This window comes from Mus musculus, chromosome Y (assembly GCF_000001635.26).
Source record: "Mus musculus strain C57BL/6J chromosome Y, GRCm38.p6 C57BL/6J".
NCBI classification, from domain to species: Eukaryota; Metazoa; Chordata; class Mammalia; order Rodentia; family Muridae; genus Mus; species Mus musculus.
Window position 1 is genome coordinate 63,747,465 of NC_000087.7, and position 25,249 is coordinate 63,772,713.

At 35.2% G+C, this 25,249-nt stretch overlaps 1 protein-coding gene across 1 annotated transcript; it reads left to right on the plus strand.

Annotated features, from left to right (window-relative positions):
* Positions 1 to 457: 457 nt before the first annotated feature.
* Gm20885 (predicted gene, 20885) lies at positions 458 to 25,097 on the plus strand. Its single transcript, XM_017318799.2, has 7 exons — positions 458 to 575; positions 5,912 to 5,978; positions 6,651 to 6,685; positions 21,576 to 21,693; positions 22,464 to 22,563; positions 24,610 to 24,708; positions 25,068 to 25,097. The coding sequence occupies exons 1-7, from the start codon at positions 458 to 460 to the stop codon at positions 25,095 to 25,097; spliced, it is 567 nt and encodes a 188-aa protein (XP_017174288.1).
* Positions 25,098 to 25,249: the final 152 nt, after the last annotated feature.

Here is a 25,249-nt window from a genome sequence, read left to right on the forward strand (position 1 = left end):
GATGTTGCTCATCGTTTTTTGGGAGGAGGGGAGGACTCATAGGTTGAAGGTTGGCCAGTTTTTGTCTCTTTTTAAACTGAGAAATTGCAGACTAATAATTTAGGTTCTAAAGGAGGTTTTTAAAGAAGTGAGTTAAAGAAGTTTTTAAAACAAGTTGTGAGGGAGAGGGACATGATAAATGGGATACACGGAGGAAATGGTACGGGTAAGTGTATATATATATGCATCACCATATTGAATATGTACACAGAACTCTCTGATAAAGGCAATTGATTAAAAATATACATGTTAAGTAAAAAAAGAAATGATCTTTCATTGAGCTAAAATTATTATTTGATTTTTTGTTATTTTTAATTTTTTAAATGATAATTTTTAATCAGGTAACTAAGTTCTTTTTTTTTCCTTTTTATTTTTATTGTTTTTTTTTTTTTTAAACTAAGAAGACTACTGTGTTCTTATGAGAAGAATGGCTCTTAAGAAATTGAAGGTGATACCAAAGGAAGGTTACTTATTACTTTTGGACTTTGATGATGAGGACGATGACATAAAAGTTTCAGAGGAGGCTCTTTCGGAAGGTATCGCATTTCCAGTATTAATTGTGTCCTGCAGTTCATTAGACTTTACCTAGTCACCTGAAATGGAAGAAGTCTTTGTTAAGAGTTTACATATACTTCATTTCTAATTTTACCTATATCTCTCTATTCCTATATACAAGGTTTTGCAGCACATAAACCTACTCTTGGAACTATATCAGCATATGTTGAGAGAGAAGAACTTTCTTGATTTCGCCTCAAGAAAAGACATGAACATTGTTCGTATAATATGTTTGCCAAACATGAATTTATTTCATAAAACTTGCAAATAAATTATTTCCTTTCTTTTTCTATTATAACTTTTCCTTATTTACATTTCAAATATTATCCCCGTTTCTAGTTTCCACTCCAAAAAATCTCCTGTCCTCTCCCCTCTCCCCCATCTCCCCAACACATCATCTACCAATTCCTAACCCAGGTATTCCCCCATACTGGGGCATAGGATCTTTACAGGAACAAGTGTCTCTCCTCCCATTGATGCCTGACTAGTCCATCCTCTGCTACATAAGAAGCTGGAATCATATATCCCATTATTTGTTTTCATTGATTGGTGGTTTAATCCCATGGAATTGTGGGGTACTTGTTAGTTCATGTTGTTTTTTCTTTTATGGGCCTGCAAACTCCTTAAGCTCCTTAGGTATTTTCTCCAGCTCCATAATTGGGGACCCTGTGCTAAGTCCAAAGGATGTCTGTGAACATCCACTTTTTTATTTGTCAGGCATTAGCAGATCCTCTCAGGAGACAACTATATCATTCTCCTGCACCCAATCCCTTGTTGGCATCTTCAGTAGATTTGGTGGTTGTATATGGGATGGATCCCCAAGTGAGGCAGTCTCTGTATTCTTTTATTCTCAGCTCCAATCTTTGTCTCTGTAACTCCCTCCATGATAATTTGGTTCCCCATTCTAAGAAGGAACGGCATATCCACACTTTGGTCTTCCTTCTTCAGTTTCATGGGTTTTGCACATTTTACCTTGGTTATTCTGAGCTTCAGGGATAATATCCACTCATCAATGTGTGAATATCATGTGTGTTTTTTGTGATTGGGTTAACTCTCTTAGGAAGATATCATCCAGATCCATCCATTTGTATAAAAATTTCATGAATTCATTGTTTTTAATAGCTGTGTAGTAATTCATTAAGTAAATGTGCCATATTTTCTATATACATTCCTCTAAAGAGAGTCATCTGGGTTCATTTCAGCTTCTTGTTATTATACAAAAGGCTGCTATGGACAAAGTGAAGCATGTTTCCTTATTACAAGTTTGAACTTCTGGGTATAACCTTATCAGTTTATGAGGTCCCATTTGTCCATTTTTAATCTTATAGCACAAGACATTGGTAGTATTTTTTTTCAAGAATATCCCCCCTTTGCCCATGTATTCCAGGCTATTCCCCACTTTCTCCTCTATAAGTTTCAGTGTCTCTGGTTTTATGTGCAGTCCCTTGATCGACTTAGACTTGAGCATTGCACAGGGGATGAGAATAGATCAATTTACATTCTCCTACATGCGAACTGCCAATTGAACCAACACCATTTGTTGAAAATGCTGTCTCCTTTCCACTAGATGGTTTTAGCTCCTTTGTCAAAGATCAAGTGACTAAAGGTTTATTTCTCTGACTTCAGTTCTATTTCATTTATCTACCTGTCTACCACTATACCTGTACCATGTAGTGTTTATCACAATTGCTTTGTAGTGCACTTTGAGGTCAGGCATGGTGATTCCACAAGAGGTTCTTTTATTGTTGGGAATAGTTTTTCCTATACCAGGTTTTTGTTTTTTGTTGTTGTTGTTGTTGTTGGTTTTTTGTTGTTGTTGTTGTTGTTGCTTGTTTGTTTTTTTCAAATTCCAGGAGAATTTGTAAATTGCCCTTTCTAACTCAGTAAAGAATTGAGTTGGAATTTTGATGGGGATTATATTGAATCTATAAACTACTTTTGGCAGAACAGCCATTTTTACTATATTAATCCTTCCAATCCATGAGCATGGGAGTTCTTTCCATGTTCTGAGATCTTGTTTCATTTCTTTCTTCAGAGACATGAAGTTTTTATCATATATATCTTTCACTTTCTAAGTTAGAGTCACACCAAGCTATTTTATATTATTTGTGAGTATTGTGAAGGGTGAGTTTTCCCAAATTTCTTTCTCATCCTCTTTTTCCTTTGAGTAGAGAAAGGCCACTGATATGTTTGAGTTAATTTTATATTCACCTACTGCACTGAAGTCATATATATGGTTACGATTTCTCTGGTGCATTTTTGGGTCACTGATACATGCTATCATATATTCTGGAAATAGTGATATTTTGACTTCTTCCTTTCCAATTTGTATTCATTTGTTTTCCTTTTGTTGTCTAATTGCTCTGGTTAGGACTTCAACTACTATATTCAATAGGTATGAAGAAAGTGGGCAGCCTTGTCTAGTCCCTGATTTTAATGAGATTGTTTCATTTAGTTTAATGTTTCCTACTCGTTTGCTGTCTATTGTATTTTTTTTTTATGTTTAGATATGGGCCTTGAATTCCTGACCTTTCCTGGACTTTTATTATGAATGGGTGTTGTGTTTTGTCAAATGCTTTCTCAGCATCTAATGAGGTGATCATGTTGGTTTCGTCTTTGAGTTTGTTTCTATAGTGGATTAAGTTGACAAATTTCCATATATTAAACCATCCTTGCATTACAGGGATGAAGTCTACTTGACCATGATGGATGATCGTTTTGATGTATTCTTTTATTTGGTTTGCAGTGATTTTATTGAGTATTTTTGCTTCGAAATTCATAAGGGAAAATGGTCTGAAGTTTCCTTTCTTCATTGTGTTTTTGTATGGTTTGAATATAATTGTAATCTGGCTTCATAGAACAAATTCAATAGTGTTCCTTCTCTTTTGATTTTGCATAATAGTTTGAAGAGTTTTGGTATTAGGTCTCCATGTGTAAGACCCCGAAGATGGACCTCCTCTCAAGTCCAGTAAAGTCCCGGGATGAGCTGGCCAGCACCCCAATGACTTGAGAGAAATCCACACCTGATGCAAACTGCAAGAGGTTTTATTATCAGCTAGCTAAGGACAAACTCCTTCCACTGTGCAGGGCAGGGGCGTATGACTCTGAGATGTGACAGAAGAAGGTTTTTATTAGCTAGCTGAGGAATTGGGATGAGTTGGGAGGAGAGTTTGGAGGAGTTGGGAAGAGATGGGAGGAGTGTTCTTCTTTGCCCAGATGTCCTTGTCAAAACTCCAATTTTGAATCTCTAGCTGTAAGGCTCAGAAACCAAAAGGATTTTTGGTGGCTGTAGAGAACATAGAGTCTCTTTCTGGCTGTATTTTTATAAATCAGGGAAAACAATCTTGGAGAATGTCCAGGTGCTTTACCTTCCAGGGAGAAACGCTCTAAGTTGTGGTCTCACATTTCCCACTCCTTCTAGTACATAGTTCTGATCTTATAAGTTAGAAAATTAAACCTCTGGCCCAGCTGCCAAACAAAGCCAACATGAGGTCACAGCTTTAGGATATGTAAGATTGAGAACCTCAGAAGCCCATTGAATGAGACAAAAGAGCCTCTTGCCATTGGGAGGAGGGAGGGAGGGAGGTTCCTGTGCAGTGCCCACTGTGTGTGAGCAGTGCCAGGCCAGTGGGCCATGGCAGGCTGGATGCCAGAACTGGGCACATGCTGGAGGTGTGGCAGCAGGGCTTGTGAGAATCATCAGGGAAAGTCCTTTTGATCTGAGTTCAAGTTTGCCAGAATGGTGGCACCAGACCAGGACAGGTACTCCTGTTTGAAATTTATGTGGCACCAAGATGGTTTCTGGTTCGTATGTTTTTTGTTTTTTTTTTGTTTTTGTTTAAGTTTTTTATTGTGTTTCAACATTTCCAAGGCATCTTTTCTGACCAGTTGTAGGTCCTTCAAGTGAGCTAGTGGGAGTTCTGAAAAAGAAACATGAGGGTCAAACATTCCACCTGCTTCTGTTAAAGGGGGGGGGGTCCCCAGTTGAGGAGTTCGAATGGTGTAAGTTTAAATTTCCCTGTGGTGTTCCATACTCAGAACAAGGTGAAGGGAAAAAGAGCTGCATAATCTTTTCTGCAGGTCTCTAAAACCAATTTAGTCAAGGTTTCTTTTAATGCTCTATTCATGTGTGTTTTTGAGCTTTACTAAAGTTTCTTTTATGAGTGTGGATGACATTGCATTTGGCGTATAAATGTTCAGAATTGGGAATTCATTTTGGCAAATTTTAACATTGATGAATATGAAGTGTCCCTCCTCTTTTTTTTTTTTTTTTGATAACTTTGGGTTGAAAGTCGAATTTATTTGATATTAGAATGGCTACTCCAACTTGTTTCTTTGTAACATTTCCTTGGATAATTGTTTTCCAGCCTTTTACTCTAAGGTAATATCTGTATTTGTCCCTGAGATTTGTTTCTAGTATGCTTGGTCTTGCTTACACATCCTGTCTGTTATTCTATGTCTTTTTATTGGTGAATTGTGTCCGCTGATATTATGAGATATTAAGGAAAAGTAGTTGTTGCTTCCTGTTATTTTTGTTGTTAGAGTTGGAATGTGATTCATGTAGCTTTCTTCTTTTAGGTTTGCTTCAAGATCAATTTCTTGGTTTTTCTAGAGTGTAATTTCCCTCCTTATATTGGAGTTTTCCCATTATTATCCACTTGATGGGCTGGATTTGTTCGAGCATATTGTGTAGATATCGTTTTTTTTCACAGAATACCTTGTTTTCTCAATCTATTGTAAAATTTTTTGATGCGTCTAGTAGCCTTGTCTGGCATTTCTTTTCCCTTAGGGTCTGTATGACATCTGCCCTGGATATTATGGCTTTCATAATCTCTGGGGATAAGTTAGGTATAGTTTTGATAGGATTTCCTTTATAAGTCACTTGACCATTTTCCCTTAGTGCTTTTAATATTCTTCTTTTTCTTTTCTTTTTTTTTTATTATGCATTTGGAGTTTTGATTTCTATATGATGGAAGAAATTTCTCTTGTGGTCCAAACTATTTGGAGTTTTGTAGGCTACTTGTATATTCATAGGCAACTCTTTCTTTAGGTTAGGGAAGTTTTCTTCTATAATTTTGTTGAATATATTCACTGTCCCTAAATTTGAAAAACTTACTTGTCATTGATACCTATTATCCTTAAGTTTTGTCATCTCCTTGTGCCCTGGATTTTCTCGGTGTAAATATTTCCTTTCTAAAATCTCTTCCAAAAATTTACATGGAGAGTTTTTCCAGATAAATTCAAATCGATAGTACTTTATTAACTATTACTTATATAGAATCCTTTCAAATGTTTCTGTTTTCTATTGTTAATACAGTAAAGAGCCCAGCATTTGATAAAAATGAGAATATATCGCCTCAAGCAGAAGCAGATGAAGATATGGGGTAACATTTTCAATATTTTTTGCCAGCTCAATAGATTACTTCATAAGTAGTGTTTGTATTACCTTCACTGGAGAAGTAGATTCAGGAAGATAGCAATACAAATCAGACACTGCTATATGTTGAGTTCAAGCCCAGCTTGAGGTCCTTCAGACCTTGTGATAACAAACACATAGCAACTAGTATAATATGACCACCTGCCTGAGATCTTCCAAGATATACACACAAAGAAAAGGAGAAAAATCATGAAAATAAGAGGGGGACCATCTGGCAAGAAGAAGGGTCTCAGCAAGAGTGGGAGAGTAATGAATAAACTACTGTGGGTGTAAATGTATGAATTGGTAAAAGTAAAGGATACAAGATCACTTTGATACTCCACCATGTAATATATACATATATATATATATACATACACATATATATATACATACATATACATATGTATATATATATACATACATATATATATACATACATATACATATGTATATATATGTATATATATATATGTATATATATATATATATATATATGACATTTGTTCTTAACCAAACATTATATATTTATTATAAATAATTAAAAGAAAGTTCTTTTTAAAGTTTTGTGTGGGTAAGAAAAATGCCTACCAGTCCACTATATTTCTTGCATTAATTTTTTATTTTCCTTTCTTCACAGAGATGAAGTAGACAGTATGTTGGATAAATCTGAAGGTATGTGTTTTTGGAGGTATTTGCCTGTTTTTTAAAGAGGTCAGAAGAGGGCATCAGATTTCTAGACTGTATAGCAAAAGGGGATAATTTTGGGTTCACAGTAATTGTAGTTTCCTTTAAAACACATATGAGATAACTTCTCAGCAAACATTCAGAATGCAAGATTAGCTGAAGATGTAGCTCAGTGGTAAATCACCATTTAAAAGTGATGAGTTTCATCTTCAGTGGCAAAAATAAACAAACAAAAACAAACAAAGAAACAAAACAAAACAATAACAATAAAAACCCCAAACAAACCAACAAATGCACCAAATTAACAAAAATCCTACCAAACAAGCAAAACACAGTTATAAGTCTTGCAAATGAAATGTTAGGTTGTCCAGTTTGCCAAATTAACTGCAAATTGTAAAATGAGCAAGAAACCCAGTTTGCTCTTGTAAGGAAACAAGCAAAACCAGCAATAAGCATTTTAGGAGCCTAAACTTAGGCATGATTAGAGAAGAAAAAAAAAATATACAGTGGCTACCACAAGAGAACAAACCTCTCAGAGGGGCTAGAGAGATGGCTGTTTTGGTAACGTGCTTTATTTGAAAGTATATAAATTAAGGAGGGGGTCTTAAATCGGCTTTAAAAATGCAGGCTGCAACCCAGTGAAAAGTAGTTGGAGACAGCTTGCTGGCTAGCCAGGCTAGTGGCATTGGTGAGCTGCAGATTCAGAGAGAATCTGTCTCATGTTTTAAATTTGGGTAGTCAGAGGTGGTTCATGCCATAATCCCAGCAGTTGGTAACCAGGGTGAGGTCCAGGACTACAACCCTGCCTTGAAAAAAAAAAAAAAAAAAAAAAAAGGAAGTTGGAATGTGATTGAGAATGCAGCAAATGTCTATTTGTCGCCCTCTTATGCATACTTATACTGGAATGTATATGCATCAGTTTTTTACAATACTCTTTATCTGATTTACACAATCCATTAAAATGATGGTTTTTGTCTTTTTGTTTTTTCTCTATGAGCAAATTGTCAATATTAAGAAAGTGTTATAATTTTGTAATCTCCACTGTATAGTACAAATAAACATCTTTCAAGAAAAATGATCAGCACACCTTAAAAGACACAAAGTCAGGGATGGAAAGATGGCTTAGAAATTAAGAGCACTTGTTGTTCTTGGACAGAACCAAGTTTTAGTTCCTAGGACCCACACAATGGCTCAAAACCATTTTTAATTCTATATCCATGGGTTTTGGAATTCTCTTCTAGTTTCTATGTGCACCACACATGCATGTTTATAAACACAAACATGCAAAAACAAATTACTTAAATAAATAAAACAATTGAAAATTACAAACAACAGCACCTTCATCTGAAACAAAGTAGGAGAGTCTTGTTTGGGATCCGTTTTATTTTAGCTTTCAAGTTAGTATTGTAAACTTGGAAAATGGAAAGCCTCTGGGTAGTAGTGGCAGCTAAAATACTACCTCCTTTTTGCTCTTCAATGACAGATGACTGATTGAGCCTTTCTCACTCTTAGTACACATGTGCAAACACTGCCAATCAGCAAGGGCCTTGGCTGAGATTGTTTTCCCGCTATCCAAACCCTGTTACCCAGTATGCTTTGTGGTAGTCATCAAGCCGAGTTCTTGTGGAAGCAAGGTTCTTGAGGAAGCATGGTAGGGAGAAGTCTCAGTAGAGGTAGTCAATTGTCTGTTGAAAGATGATTAATACTGTTTGAGCTGGGGGCCTGTGTGGGGAAGAAGGTGGAGGGGTGGAGGTGTTACTTTAGGAGTAAGGAGAGGAGGTGACCCTCACTGGACTCAGGAAGGTACTGCTTCCAGGCTCACAATCAACTTTTCCCACTTAGTTCTCTGCTGAGAAAAACAGAGAACTTCGCTAAGGGCAGGGGTTTGAACAGAATTATCTTCTAACAGAAAGCAGGAAGGCCAGGGAATTGGAGACCCTGGAAGTCTTCTTGGGGCTTGGGGAGGTGAGGAGTGAGTAAATTGGAAGTCAGTTAGTGGAGCCAACAGACTAAAACCTTCTTTTAGCTGCTGCTGCCTGCCAGGAATTCATTAAAAACGAACTGAAAACCAGTCTTCATTTACCTCTACCTGTTGTTAAAAGGGCAGATTCCCGAAATTTCTATGTATAGGCTCCAATTGCCTCAAAATACAGAGGCTCCTCTCAGCCTCAGAAGTGCTGGGACTTCAGACATAATTCAGGCCAGGTTGTTGTTATTTATTTGTTGTTTTGGTTTAGGACAGTAAGCTCTAACTCTATATCTCAGGATTGTCTGAAACCTCACCTGCAGCTTTGACTGGCCTTGAAACTGAAGTCCCCAGCCTTACAAATGTACCTGGGCCTGAGGAAATATGTGTTCTTTATTTTTTATATTTAAATTTTTGTTTGTTTGTTTGTTTGTTTGTTTGTTTTTATTCCTTTTTTCCTTGTTGAAGATTGAAACCAGAGCTTCTTGCTGTAGCAGTAAAATATTTTTCCAGCCAGAAAAACTTTATATTTTAGATCTGCTTTAGATTTGTATTATGATGAAAAAAATTGAGGAGCTTGGTTATGATAAAAGCAACCATGATTTCATTTGGAGATTGAGATGCAAACACATTTACTCTAATTTATCAAAACCCTAGCAACAATGGGACCAAAATTTAGATCATCCTGTGATTGCATGTAAACCCACTTGAAGTCACAGTTAAAGCCATCATATTATGTGTGTGTGTGTGTGTGTGTGTGTGTGTGTGTGTGTGTGTGTTTATTTACATTTCAAATATTAGTCATTTCCTGGTTTCACCCCAGAAATTCCCTTTACCATTCCACCCTCCCTCTGCTTCTATGAGCATGTTCCCCCACCCACCAACACCCATGTCCCTGCTCTGGTATTTGCCTACACTGGGACACCAAACTTCACATGACCAAGGACCTCTCCTCTCACTGATGTTTGACAAGGACATCCTCTGCTATGTATTTAGCTGGAGCCATGGTCCCCCTCTTTGTTTGCTGGCTTCGTCCCTGAGTGCTCTGGGGGGAGGGGGGCGGTCTGCTTGGTTCATATTATTGTTCTTCCTGTAAGATTACAAACCCCTTCAGCTCCTTCAGTCCTTCCTCTAACTCCTCCACTGTGGACCCCATAATCAGTCTGATTGTTGGCTGTGAGCATGAGCCTCTGTTTTTGCCAACCTCTGGCAGAGCCCCTAAGGACACAGCCTTATTAGGCTCCTTTCAGCAATCATTTGTTGGTATCCACAATAGTGACAGGGTCTGGTGTTTATATACGGGATGGATCCACAGGTGGGGCAGATTCTGAATGGTAGTTCCTTCAGTCTCTGCCCTGCACTTTGTCTCCATATTTCCTCCCAGTAGTATTTTGTTCCCCATTCTGAGAAGGACGGAAACATGCACACTTTTTTCTTCCTTCTTAAGGTTTATGTGGTCTGTGAATTACATTTTGGGTATTCTGAACTTTTAGGATAATATCCACTTATCAGTGAGTGCATACCATATTTTTTCCTTTGGGATTGTGTTACCTCATACAGGATGATATACTTTAGACATATCCGTTTGCGTGTGAACTTCCTGAAGTCATTTTTTCTTTATGGTCACTATACATTTTTATCACTATTTCTCTATAATACAGCTTGAGGTCAGGGATGATTCCCCCTGAAGTTCTTTTATTGTTGTGAATAGTTTTACAATATCCTGGATTTTCGTTATTCCAAATGATTTTGCATATTGCTCTTTCTATCTTTATAAAGAATTAAGTTTGAATATTGATGGAGAGGGCATGGAATCAGAGCTTACTTATGGCAAGATAGACATTTTTACTAAATTATTTGGGACACCAATCTATGGCCATGGGAGATCTTTCCATCTTCTGAGAATTTCAATTCTATCTTCAGAGACATGAAGTTCTTGTCCTACAGAACTTTGACTTGCTTTTTTCGTGTCACACCAAGGTATTAAAATATGAGACTATTGTGAAGAGTGTTGCTTCCATAACTTCCTTTTCAGCCTGTTTATCCTTTGAGTAGAGGAAGGCTACTGATCTATTTGAGTTAATTGTATATCCAATCACTTTGCTAAAGTTGTTTCTCAGGCTTAAGGGTTCTTTAGAGGATTTTTTTGGGGTCACTAAATATACTATCTTATTACCTATTAATAGTGATATTTTCATTTGTTCTTTTCCAATTTTTAACTTTTTGACCTCTTTTTGTTGTCTATTTAATCTGGCTAGAACTTCTAGTACTATAGTGAATAGGTAGGGAGAGAGTGGGAAGCCTTGTCATATATTAGTGGGATTGCATCGAGTTTCTCTCCATTTATTTTGATGTTGGATCCTGGTTTGCTACTATGTTTAGTTATGGGCCTTGCTTTCTGAATCTATCCAAGACTTCATCATGAAGGTGTGTTGATTTTTTTTTAAATGATTCCTCAGCGTCTAATGAGATAATACTGTGTTTTTTTCCTTGAGATTCTTTACATATTGGATTACATTGATGGATTCCCATATATTGAACCATTCCTGTATCCCTGGGATGAAGCCGCTTGATCATGAAGGATGATCATTTTGATGTGTTCTTGGATTGTGTTTAACAGGATGTTATTGAGTATTTTTGCATCAATATTTATTTAGTTAAATTGGTCTAAAGTATCCTGTCTTCATTGGGTTTTTGTATGGTTTGGGTATAAGAGTAAATGTGGCTTCATAGAACAAATTAAGTAGTGTTCATTTTCTTTTGTTTTTGCATAATAGATTGAAGATTGTTGGTATTGGTGTTTCATTGAAAGCCTGATAGAAATCTGTACTAAACCCATCAGATACGGGGCTTTTTTTTTTTTTTTGAGGGGGGAGCTCTTAATGACTGCTTCTATTTCTTTGGGGATTATGGGAGAGTTTACAGGGTTTATCTCAACCTGATTGAAATTTAGTACCTGACATCTGTCTAGATAATTGTCCAATTCATCCAGATTTTCCACTTTTGCTAAGTTACAGGCTTATATAGTAGGATCTGATGATTTTTTTGGATTTACTAAGTATCTGTTGTTATGTCTCCCTTTTCATTACTGGTTTTGTTAATGTTGATATTTTCCCTGTGCCCTGTAATTAGTCTGGCTTATGTTTTATCTATCTTGTTGACTTTCTCAAAGGTCCAGCTCCTAGTTTGTTTGATTTTATGTTATAGTTCCTTTGTTTCCACTTGTTTGATTTCAGCCCTGAGTGTGATTAGTTCCTGCCTTCAACTCCTCTTGGGTGAATTTCCTTCCTGTTATTCAAGGGGTTTTAGGTGTGCTGTCAACCTACTACTGTATCTTCTCTCCAGTTTCTATTTAGAGGCATTCAGAGCTATGAGATTCCCTTTAACACTGCTTTAGTTGTGTTCCACAACTTTCAGTATGTAGTAACTTCATTTTTTTTTAAACTCTAAAAAGTCTTACATTTATTTTTTTTTTATTTCTTCCCTACCTGATTTATCACTGACTGGATTTTTGTTCACCTTCTACGTGTACATGGGTTTTCAATTATTTATATTATTATTTCAGATCAGCCTTAGTCCTTGGTGATTAGATAGGATGTATGAGATTATTTGGATATTTTTATATCTGTTGAGGCATGTTTTGTGACTGATTATATTGTTAATTTTGGAGAAGGCGTCATGAGGTGCTGAGCAGAATGGACAATTTTTGTTCTAGAATAAAATGTTCTATAGATATCAACTAATGTATTTGTTTCATAACTTCTGTTAGTTTAACTGTGTCTTTTTTTAAATTTTTCTTTCCAGGATCTTTCCATTGATGAGGAGGGTTGTTGAAGTCTTCTGCTATTATTGTGTGTGGTGCAATGTGCATTTTGAGCTGTACTAAAGTTTCTTATATGAATATGGATGCCATTGCATTTGGACTATAAATGTTTAGAATTGAAAATTCATCTTGGTAAATTTTAACTTTGATGAATATGAAGTGTCACTCCTTGTCTTTTTTGATAACATTGGGTTGAAAGTCAAATTTATTTGATATTAGAATGGCTACTCCAAATTTGTTTCTTTGGAACATTTGCTTAGAAAATTGTTTTCCAGCCTTTTACTGTAAGGAAATGTCTGTCTTTGTCCCTGAGGTTTGTTTCTGGTATGCTGGGTCTTGCTTACACATCCAGTCTGTTTGTCTATTTCTTTCTAATTGGTGAATAGAATATGGTGATATTAAGAGATACTAAGACAAAGTCTTTGTTTCTTCCTGTTATTTTTGTTGGAATTTTGTTCATGTAGCTATCTTCTTTTAGGTTTACTTCAAGATTAATATCTTGCTTTTGCTAGCATGTGATTTCCCTCCTTATATTGGAGTTTTCCCTTTATTATCCCTTGAAGGGTTTGGTTTGTTCAAAGGTATTGTGTAAATATTGTTTTTTCACGGAATACCTTGTTTTCTCAATCTATGGTAAAATAGTTTTACTGCATATTATAGCTTTGGCTCTTATTTCTGCTCTCTTAGTGTCTGTATGATATCTACCGTGGATCTTATGGCTTTCATAGTCTCTGGGGAGAAGTTAGGTGTAATTCTGATAGGAATTCCTGTATATGTTACTTGACCATTTTACCTTACTGCTTTTAATATTCTTTCTTTGTTTTGTTCATTTGGTGCTTTGATTAATATATGATGGCAGGGATTTTTGTTTTTGTTGTTGTTTTTCTGGTCCAAACTATTTGGAGTTCTGCATGCTTCTTGTATGTTCATGGACATCTCTTTCATTAGGTTAGGAAAGGTTTCTTTTATAGTTTTGTTGAAGATATTCACTGGCCCTATAATTTGGAAATCTTACTTCTCATCTACACCTGTTATCCTTATGTTTTTTCTTCTCCTTGTGTCCTAGATTTCCTGGATGTACTTAATTTTACTTAATTTTTAAAATCTGTTTCAAAAACTCAAAATGGGCAGTTTTTCCAAAGAAATTCAAATTGATAGTACTTTATTAACTATTACTAATATTGCATACTTTCAAATGTTTACATTTTCTATTGTCAATACAGTAAATAATCCAGCAATTGGTAAAGATGAAAATATATCGCCTCAAGTAAAAGGAGATGAAGACATGGGGTAATATTTTCAATTCTTTTTCTTTTTTTCTCTTTTTTTTTTCTTTCTTTTTTTTTTTTTGCCAGTTCAATAGAGTACTTCAAAAGTAGTGTTTGTGTTACCTTCACTGGAAAACTAGATTCAGGAAGATCAGCATTTCAATGTCAGATGCTGATATATGTTAAGTTCAAGCCCAGCTTGGGATCCTTTAGACTTTGTGATCACAAACACATAGGAACTCATACAATAGGACCACCTGCATGTGATCTTTGACACACTCAAAGAAAAGGAGAAACATCATAAAAATAAGTAGGGGACTATCTGGGGGAAAAAAGGGTCTTGGCAATTGTGGGAGAGTTATGAATAAACTCCTTGTGGGGTGTAAACCTATGAATTGTTAAAAGTAAATAATCCAAGTTTAAGTTGGTAGTCCACCATATATTTTATATGCATATGACATTTGTTCCAAACCAAACATTATATATTTATTATAAAAAATTAAAGAAGGTTCTGTGTAAAGTTTTGTGTGTGGTAAAAAAAATGGCCTACCAGTCTACTATATTTCTTGCTTTAATTTTTTATTGTTCTGTCTTCACAGACATGAAGTAGGCAGTATGTTGGATAAATCTGGAGGTATGTGTTTTAGAAATATTTCCCTGTTTCTTGAAGAGGCCAAACGAGGGAAACAGATCTCTATAGAACCTATAGCATAGGGGGATAATTGTAGGCTTCACAGAAATTATAGTTTTCGTTAAAAAATACACACAGATAACTTCTCATCCAACATTCAAAACTAAAGATTAACTAAAGATGTAGCTCAGTGGTAAAGCACCATTAAAAGTTATAAATTTCATCTTCAGTGGTGAAAACAAAAACAAAAACAAAAAACCAGCAAAAAAAAAAACAAACCCAGCAAATTAAAAAAAAAAAAAAAAAAAAAAAAAAAAAAAGCACCAGAGAAACAAAACACAGCAATAAGACTAGTAAATGAAATGTCAGTTCGTCCAGTGTGCCAAATTAGCTGCAAATTGTAAAGTGAGCAAGAAAACCAATTTGCTGTTGTAAGGAAACAAGCAAAACCACCACTAAGCATTTTTGGAGCCTAAACTTAGGCATGATTAGAGAAATAGAAAAAGAAACCAAACAAACAAAAAACAAACAAACAAAAAATTGCAGTGTCTATAGCAACAGAACAAACCTTGAAGAGTGGCTAGAGAGATGGCTGTTTTAGTAAAATGTTTTTCTTGAAAATAAAAGTGGGGGCCTAGAATCCACTTCTAAAATGCAGGCTGCCAACCAGTGCTGAGTAGGTGGAGACAGCTTGCTGGCTAGCCGAGGTAGTGGCATTGGTTAGCTGCATATTCAGAGAGAACCTATCTCAAGTTTTAAGTTGGGTCAGTCAGTGGTGGCACATGCCTTAATCCCAGACGTTGGGAGGCAGAGGCAGGGAGATTTTTGATTTTGATGCCACCAAGGTATACAGGGTGAGTTCCTGGTTAACCAGAGCTATACAGATAAACCCTGACTTGAAAAAAAAAAACTGAAAATGAAAAAGAAATTTGGAATATAATTGAGAATAAAACAGATGTCTATATCTGGCCTCCTTATGCACCCATATACTGAAATGTATACACTCCATTTTTATCCTGAAACTATTTATGATTTACACAATCCATTAAAATTATGTTTTTTTTGTTGCTGTTTTGTTTGTTTGTTTGTTTGTTTTTCTGTTTCTGGAAATAGACAACATTAACAAAGTCATTTTTTATACTCTCCATTATATAGTAAAATTAAACATCTATCGTGAGAAATGGTCCAGCACACCTTAAAACACACACAGGATAGGAATGGAAAGATGGCTTAGAAATTAAGAACACTTGTTGCTTTTGTACAGAACCAAGGTTTAGTTCCTAGAACCCACATAATTCTCAAAATCATTTTTAATTCTAGATCCAGGGATTTTGGCATCCTATTCTAGTTTCTAGGGGAACTAGTCATACATGTTATATAAATACAAACATGCAAAAACACTTTAGTTTAAAAAAAAAACCAAAAAAAAAAAGAAACAAAAAAAACAAAACAAACAAACAAACCAAAAAACAATGTAGAGTTACATAGAACAGTCCCTTCATCTGAAACAAAGTAGGAGAGTCGTCTTTGGAGTTCATTTTATTTTAACTTTCAAGTTAGTATTGCAAACTTAGAAAATGGAAAGCCTCTGGGTAGTAGTGGAAGTTAAAATACTACCCGCTTTTTGAAGCTTTAATCACAGATGACTGAAAGAGCCTCTCTTACCCTTAGTACTCATGTGCAAACACAGCCAATCAGCAATGGGCTTGGCTGAGATTATTTTCCTGCTGTTCAAACCCTGTTACCCAGTATGGTGGCTACAAAGAGTTCTTGAGGAAGCAAAATTCTTGAGGAATCATGGTAGGATGAAGTCTCAGTGGAGGTAGTCAATTGTCTGTTGGTTAATCCTGGTTCAGCTAGGGGTCTGGGTGGGGATGAAGGTGGAGTTTTGGAGGTGTTTCTTCAGGAGTAATGAGATTAGGTGACCCTCACTGGACTCAGGAAGTTGCTACTTCCAGGTTCACAATCGACCTTTCCCACTTAGGCCTCTGCTGAGAAAAACTGAGAACTTCACTGTAAGTGCAAGAGTTTGAACAGACTAGCTCCTAGCAGAAATCAGGAAGGCCAAGGAAATGGAGACCCTGAAAGTATTCTTGGGGACTGGGGATGTGAGGTGTGAGTAAACTGGACTTCACTTAGTGTATGAAACAGACAAAACCCTCTTCTGTGCAACTGCTTCCCACCAGGAATTTATTAAAAAGAAACTGAAGACCAGTCTACATTTTAACGTGTTGTGAAAATGCCACATTGCCGAAATTTCTATATATAGGTTCCAAACTGCCTCAAATACTAGAGGCTTCTCTCAGCCTCAGAAGTGCTGGGAATTCAGACATAATTCAGACCAGGCTGTCTTTATTTATTTGTTGTTTTGGTTTAGGAAAGTAACCTCTAGCTCTATATCTCAGGATTGTCTGAAACCTCAATTGCAGCCTGGACTGGCCTTGTACCTGAAGTCCTCAGCCTCAGAAATGTAATGGGGCCCGAGGAATCATGCCTTCTTTATTTTTTATATCTAAATTTTGGGGGTTTTTATTTTTCATTCCTGAAGATTGAAACCAGAGCTTCTTGCTGTAGCAGTAAAATATTTGTCCAGCCAGGAAGAATTTTATATTTAAGATTTGTCTTAGATTTGTATTGTGATGAAAAAGGTTGAGGAGCTTGGTTGTGATAAGAGCAACTATGGTTTTATTTGGAGATTGAGATGCAGACACATTTACTCTAATTTATCAAAAAACTAGCAGGAATGGGAAAAATTTAGATCATCCTGTGATTAGATGTAAACCCACCTGAAGACACAGTTAAAGCCATCTGTGTGTGTGTGTGTGTGTGTGTGTGTGTGTGTGTGTGTGTGTGTGTGTGTGAGTGTGTATGTATTTATTTACATTTCAAATATCAGCCATTTCCTGGTTTAATCCCAGGAAATCCCTATTCCATTTGACACTTGCTTTGTTTCTATGAGCCTGTTCCCTCACCCACATACTCCACCTCCCTACCCTGGCATTTGCCTACACTGGGGCATGGAGCTTTCACAGGACCAAGGACCTCTCCTCCCACTGATGTCTGACAATACCATCCTCTGCTCTATATGCCGCTAGAGTCATGGGTGCCCCTCTTTGTTTGGTGGCTTAGTCCCTGAGTGCTCTGGTCTGTCTGCTCGGTTCATATTGTTGTTCTTCCTGTAAGGTTGCAAACCCCTTCAGCTCCTTCAGTTCTTCCTCTAACTGCTCCCCTGGGGACCCCATGATCAGTCTGATTGTTGGCTGTGAGCATCAGCCTCTGTTCTTGCCAAGCCCTGGCAGAGCCTCTCAGGAGACAGTCATATTATGCTCCTATCAGCAAGCACTTGTTGGTATCCACAATAGTGACTGTGCCTGGTTTCTGTATATGGGATGGATCCAAAGGTTGGACAGAATCTGGATGGTCATTCCTTAAGTCTCTGCCCTGATCTCCACATTTCCTATCAGGAATATTATGTTCCCCATTCTAAGAAGGACTGAAACACCTACACTTTTGTCTTCCTTCTTCTTCAGCTTCATGTGGTCTGTGAATTACATTTTGGGTATTCTGAGCTTTTAGGGTAATATCCACTTATCAGTGAGTGCATACCATGTTTTTTTTTCCTTTGAGATCACACAGGATGATATATTTTAGATCTCTCCATTTCATGAAGGCATTGTCTCTGTACCATTACCATACATTTTTGTATCACTATTTCTGCATAATACAGCTTAAGGTCAGGGATGATTCCCCCTGAAGTTCTTTTATTGTTGAGAATAGTTTTGGGATATTCTGGAGTTTTGATATTCCGAATGGTTTTGCATATTGCTCTTTCTGTCTCTACGAAGAATTGAGTTTCAATTTTGATGGAGAGTGCATGGAATCTGTAGATTGCTTTTGGGAAGACAGCCATTTTTACTAACTTAATCTATGACCATGGGAGACCTTTCCATCTTCTGAGATTTTTCAGTTTCTTTCTTCAGAGACTTGAAGTTCTTGTCATAGAAATCTTTCACCTGCTTGGTTTGAGTCACATCAAGGAACTATAATTTGTGACTTTTGAAAGGTGTTGTTTCCATAATTGCCTTTCAGCCTGTTTATCTTTTGAGTAGAAGAAAGGTACTGTTTTGTTTGAGTTAATTGTATATCTAGCCACTTTGCTGAAGTTGTTTTTCAGGTTTATGGGTTCTCTGATGGAATTTTTGTGGTCACTTAAGTATACTATTTTATTATCTGCTAATAGTGATATTTTGATTTATTCCTTTCCAATTTTTATTCCTTTGACCAATTTTTGTTTTCTAGTTGCTCTGTCTAGAACTTGTAGTACTATAGTGAATTGGTAGGGAAAAAGTAAGAAGCCTTGTCTAGTCCTGTCTTGTCTTATTTTAGTGGAATTGCATCAAGTTTCTTTCCATTTAATTTGATGTTGGCTTCTGGTTTGCTTCTATATTTAGGTATGTGCTTAAAATTCTTAATCTATCCAAGACTATTATCATGAAGGTTTGTTGAATTTTTTTCAAATAATTTCTCTTCATCTAGTGAGAACTGTGTGTGAATTTGCTTCAATATATGTGTGCATGTTTGGATGTGTGTGTCTGTGTGTGTGTGACAGATACATATATATGTATCTGATGAATCCGATTGTTTCATAACTTCTCATTAGTTTCACAGTGTCTCTTTTTCATTTCTTTTTTTTCCAGGACCTCTGCGTTGCTCAGAGTGGGGTGTTGAAGTTTCTCACTATTATTATATGGGGTACAATATGTACTTTGAGTTCTAGTAAAATTTCTTTATGAATTTGGTTGCCCTTGTATTTGGAGCATAGATATTCAGAATTGTGAGTTCATCTTTGATGAATTATCCTTTGATAAGCATGAAGTAACATTACTTACCTTAAAAAACAAAAAAAAGTACTTTGTGAACCTCCTCTTTTCACAGTAGGCCCTCTTGACTACTGAGGCTTTTTTTGTAACAGCTTTGAAGGAATTTTAAAAGGAAAAAAAAATAGATGTAAACAATTTCACAGTTCCATGTACTCATAGCTAAGTGATATGTATACAAAATTCTGTACATGAAACATATTTTCATTGATCCAGTGCTAATTTTATATTAAGTCAGTTTCTTTTCTAGGAGTCTTCTGTGCTTCCTTCTTTATATGGCACAGTGCAAAACTGAATTCTTTAATGTAACCCTTATAACTTATTTTTAAATTTTATGTTATGGTTATTGTTTTTTTTTTCTTTCACGTGTGTATGTGCACAACTAGTGTGTCTTGTACCTGAGGAAGCCAGATGAAGGCCTTGAATCCCCTGAAACTGAAGTTATAGGTAGTGAGCCACCTTGTGGGTTTTGGTACTCCAATCTCAGAAAGCTGGAAGGGAACCAGTGCTCTTAACTGCTGAATCATCTCTCCAATCCCTTCATTGTTTTTTTTTTTCTTTTTATGAAATGAATTATGTAACTGTAAGTGGAAGACAACTTACTAAACAATGAGAGAATGATACTCAGATTCTAAAGTATCTGTTTTAAATTATATGTAACTGAATGCTAAGTGAGCTTTCTCAGAAGACAGTAACTTGTCTTTGAGATATGGTGTCATTATGTAGTTCAGGCTGGCCTGCATTTTCCTATTTAACCTATGCAGTCTTTACACTGGAAATCTCCTGCTTAAGCTTCCAATACTAGGATCATACACACACAAAAAAAAACATCTTTACATGGCTTACTAAACAATGCTCCTAATACCTATTTTTGGACTTATTTATGTGTATTAGTGTTTTGCTTACAGTTATATATGTGCACCACATGTGTACCTGTTGTTCAGATATCAGTTGATTATTTCAGATACCTGGAACTGGAGTCAGATAGTTGTGAGCCACCATATGAGTGCTAGACACCAAACCTATGTCCTTTGCAAAGAACAGGAAGTACTCTTAACTGCTGAGCCATATCTCTACCCCCATGAAACAATATTATATTTTTAAAAAATAATATTTTGCTTCTTTCAAGTTACCCATTTTACCAAATTATTTTTTTTCAACTGAAGGATTTGCTCTATTTAGAGGAGGCAGAATAATCATTTAATAATCTGATTTTGTCTAGTACTATGTATGGTGAGAATATTAAACATGTACACCGAAATATAGCTTCATCCTAGTTACTGAAAGCTAACTGTGCATGCTAGAAAGGTACTAAACATTTTCTGAAGCATTACAATTTTCATGAACTGCAGCAGTTACTGATCAAAAGTTCCTACCATAATTTTCTTCAAGTGTTTTTTTAAAGGATATGTTCTGAAATATAATTACCAATTCACTTTAGAAATAATTTTATTTTGATTAAAAAAAAACTTGGAGATCATTGTTTTAAACATAGATTTTAACATTTTTATCTATTTTTATTTATATAGGTATTTTGCCTATAAGTATGTCTGTGAGTCATATACATATGTACCTGGTGCATGCAGAATTTAGAACAGGGCATCACATCCCCTGGAACTGGAGTTGGAGATATTTGTGCACATTATGTAGGTGCTAGGAATCAAACGCAGGTTTGATTCTGACAGGGTCTCATTTGTAGCTCTGACTGTCCTGGAACTCAGTATGTTGACCAGGTTAACCTGGAACACACAAATATCTCTCTGCCTTTTCCTCCAGAATACTAGGATTAACATGGGAACCAATATGACCGGTTGCCCTCTTATTTTAATTGAATATTTTAAACAATGGGTCTAACAGTTCTACAGTCAAGTTTGTTCTTTCAGTTGCATCATCTTTTTTAGATTTGGAAAAGAATTAGCCTTTATTAAAAGTGTTTCCCTATGAAGAATTAAGTATACTTTTGATCCTTTTTTTTTTTGTGCATTTGTTCTTTTGAAAACTGTTCTTGAAGCTCAAAATTATTTTCCTTACAGAAATTAAAATTCAGATAAGATTAGATATTTCTTATCCAAAATACATGGACTGTTTTTTTCTATGTTGTGGAACATTTCTGTAGACTTTACAGGTTGAACATCCTTCATCTGAACATACCAAACCCTAAGTATTCTAAAGTATGAAGCATGTTTGTGATATCTATCATTTAATTTTAAGTTTCCATAGCATTATTGAATGAAATTTATCTATATCTATTTTTACTTGAATACATGGAATCATCTAATTTTTCTTCAAAATGACTCTTTATTTTTAATATAGATGACATTTATAAGACGCTTCACATAAAGAGAAAATGGATGGTAACTTATGTCAAAGAATCTTTCAAATGCAGCAACCAGAAATTAGAAAGATTTTGCAAAACGAACGAACGAGAGAGGTAGAGTTGTTATATTTGTAGGGTCAAATGTGTATCATTTTAAAAATTATATGTGGCTGAAGTTTAAAAAAAATTATATCATGTCTGATTCTTTAGTAAAAATGTGTGGCTTTGATTTTGTCTAAACAGTTAACCCTATAACATCATGCCTTCAAGCAAACTAAATCTAATTCATAGAAATCTATGAAAATTTTATTTTCTGCTTTAAGTCAATGTTAATGAGATTTAAATTTTAATTTACATTCATTGTGGAAATACAGAAGTCTTGCACATAGTCTTAGGAATGTAATTTATGGATTATTATGTTTAACAATATTCAAAAGGAACAACTACAATTACATATGCAGACAATTTGTATATTTTATTTGACATGTTTTGCACTGTCTTTACTAAGGCAATGTATGAAAAATAAATTAGAACTTATATTTGGTAGAAAATAATGAAAAAAAAACACATTGAAATATAATTAAATTTTGTACATGTATATATATATATATATATATATATGTGTGTGTGTGTGTGTGTGTGTGTGTGTGTGTGTGTTACGTGTGTGTTGTGTGTGTTTATATTTCTTTAATTTTGAAAAGCTAAAACGTAAATGAAAACCTCTCTGATAATATGTTAGGGGAAAAATCTATAATGATTTCCCATTAGATATTTTATACTGCTATTTTTCTTTTTATAGTATGAAATGTTCAATTGAATTTGTTCTGAGTGTTCTTTTTCATATTGGTATGAAATGTGCCTGCTTTTGTTACTGTGCTTTACAGGAAGAACATCAACAACAAATTTTGTGAGCAGTATATAACTACATTTCAGAAGTCTGATATGGATGTACAGAAATTCAATGAAGAAAAAGAAAAATCAGTGGTTGGTACCATAAAAAAAACTTAATATTTAACCTAGTATTACTAAGTAGGAATGGAACAACTAGCCTTGAGTTGAGCATATGAAACTAAATTAAGTTCCATTATCTATCTATCCTTGCTTCTGTTCTAGTCTTACTGAGATATAAACTATTGATTGCATACTATATCAATGAAAACGACTAGGCATTTTATGGTATACCAGATCATAAGTTTTCAAGAGGCAGACATTTGCAGAAAGATCAAGAGATGATTACCAGTGACTACAAAAAAAAAAAAATAAAACAAAAAAAAAACAAAAAACAAAAAAAACCACAATATATCAGAGTTCAAAGAAGAGAGAAAGCTTATTTATTGGTTTCACCTGGACTCTGTTGTTTATATTAAAAAACCAACTCAATTTGGTAAATCAGTTCTTACAGTCCTAAATTTAGTAAAGATTTAGTAATAACAGAGGATGGAAACAAACAATCTCAACAGCCCTGGAAGAATTTTCCTGTGGAAGAATATCAGCAAACAATTTTAGATCACGTCTCCATTACTCTACCTGTAGAGTCATCACCTGGTTTCCAAGTAAGATCTGAGACAACGATAATCATATTAACCATTTTATTTTATTTACTGGTTAATAGTTTGGAAAGTATTCAATTTGAAAGGAACAGCAAATTCATTCTTGCCTCAGAAGGCATTGAGGAACCTGCCATTATGAGTCAGTTCTGGAAAGAGATAGGAACTAAAGATAAATAATAAATACTCCAATTGAAGACAGTTTTTAAACATTGGACTCTGGATGACATTTCAAGGGAAAGTGATCATCCCTGTAAATAAGGAGTCTAAAGACAGAACAGCAGGGTACTTCAAGATTTGTAATTCTGCATATGGCAGCTGGTGAGAGGGAGCCAGTAAAGGAAGAGAACCACTGGTAGAAAGAAAACTACCATGAGTGAAGGAAAGTTTTAAAGAAGAAAAGATCCCTAAATGTGTCATATGCTGCATGTGGGCCCAATAAGATTGATTTACAGGGCTGGAAGATGGTTTAATTGGTAATCTTTCTCCCGTGTAGGCATGGAGACCCCAGCTTATATTCCCTGCATTGGGATGAATGCCCACACCACCACCACCAACAACAAAATAAACAACAACAAACTAGCAACACTAAAAACAAACCACCACCACAACAACAAAAAAAAGTTGGTGTGGTTGTGAGCATTTTAAAACAACCAATCTCAGATTTAGTTCAGAGAAAAGAAGATCTCCAGATCTTTGTAGCCACCAGGTGTAGCATAAATGATGAGCTCTAGGTTTAGTGAGATTCTGTCTCTGAAACAGTACTGTGAAATCAAAGATGACACCCAATATTAACCCTTTGTCTCCAAATGTATGCAGGTGCACTTTTTTTAAAGATAAGCATTGCAAATTAGAGGTAATTTTACTTAATTATGATGATTTGAGTACAAATGTGAGGTAAAAAATTGATCACAGTGAATAAAGGGCAAAACAGGATTGTAGTAGCCCAAGGTGAAAAGGTGTAAAGGGCTTGTCTTAATTTTTTTTTAAATGCAAATTATCATGGTTGTGCGCAACCCTAAAGAATACAATGAGAACTTTATGTTACTACTTCTATGTGTTGCTTGAGATTGGAATCTAGAGAAAACCAATCTAAGCTTCCAAGACTAGGATTTTACCGAGTTCATGTATACATGGTGCATGCCTATAAACATAAGAACTTGGGAGGCTAAGGCCAGTCTGTGCATTATGAAAAACTCTTTCACATTAAAAAAAAATTCCTACCCCACAATTGGTAGCATAATGTTATTTCATATTATTGTAAATATATATATATATTTAGTCAAAATAGTTGTTAAAATTTTAAATCAGTTGGAAAACTATACCTTTTAACTTTCATATAGAATTATTTTTGCTCACATAAATGTTTTAGTATTAGATATACATTTAGTGTTTTATTGTTAGACTAACATGCATGTTGCATGGCAGTAACAACAAAAATAAACAGAATTGTTATACTAAGGTTTTCCTTTTACATTTGTAGAATAGTTGTCAAAAAGAACAACAAGCATTGAAACTGTCCAAATGTAGTCAGAACCAGACCCTGGAAGCAGTTAAAGAAATGCATGAGAAGTCCATGGAGGTATGTTGCACATGGTCCATAAAATGACCTTAGGAATCTAAATATGTTTTAATAATCATAAAGTTTTAACTACTTATTATTTTGAATTATTTCTTACTGAAATGACTGCTATTATCCATAAAATCCTAATGGCTTTGTATGAATTATTAAAGTTATGAAATGATAAAATGGGAATTTGACCTCAGATGTACCTCATACTTTAATAACACTATAATTATCCTGCTTTATTAAACATAACCCTAACACTAACCCTAATCCTAATCCTGACCTTAACCTTTACCCTATACATCATCTGCACAGAATCTTTCATATTTGTATCCTTGGGAATTTATTTAATAAGAGGTACTTTTCTGTTTTAGGTTTTGATGAACTTGGGGACCAAGTACTAAGATATGCTTTTTGGTGTAGATGGTGAACTGAGAAAAAAAAATGTCTATGTTTGAAAGAGCCATCATGGAGAATAATCTGAAGTTCTCTTCTACTTTCCCATCTTCAGAAAAATGAAGCATGAAAAATTTTCACTTGCTGGTATATATATATA

What these genes read in the sequence shown, in the direction of transcription:
- Gm20885 (XM_017318799.2), top strand. Translation starts at nt 458, where the DNA reads ATGAGAAGAATGGCTCTTAAGAAATTGAAGGTGATACCAAAGGAAGGT. An exon ending in TATGTTGGATAAATCTGAAG is followed by an intron (nt 6,686 to 21,575) that starts GTATGTGTTTTT and finishes TTTTTAATATAG; the next exon opens with ATGACATTTATAAGACGCTT. An exon ending in AAGAAAAAGAAAAATCAGTG is followed by an intron (nt 22,564 to 24,609) that starts GTTGGTACCATA and finishes TTACATTTGTAG; the next exon opens with AATAGTTGTCAAAAAGAACA.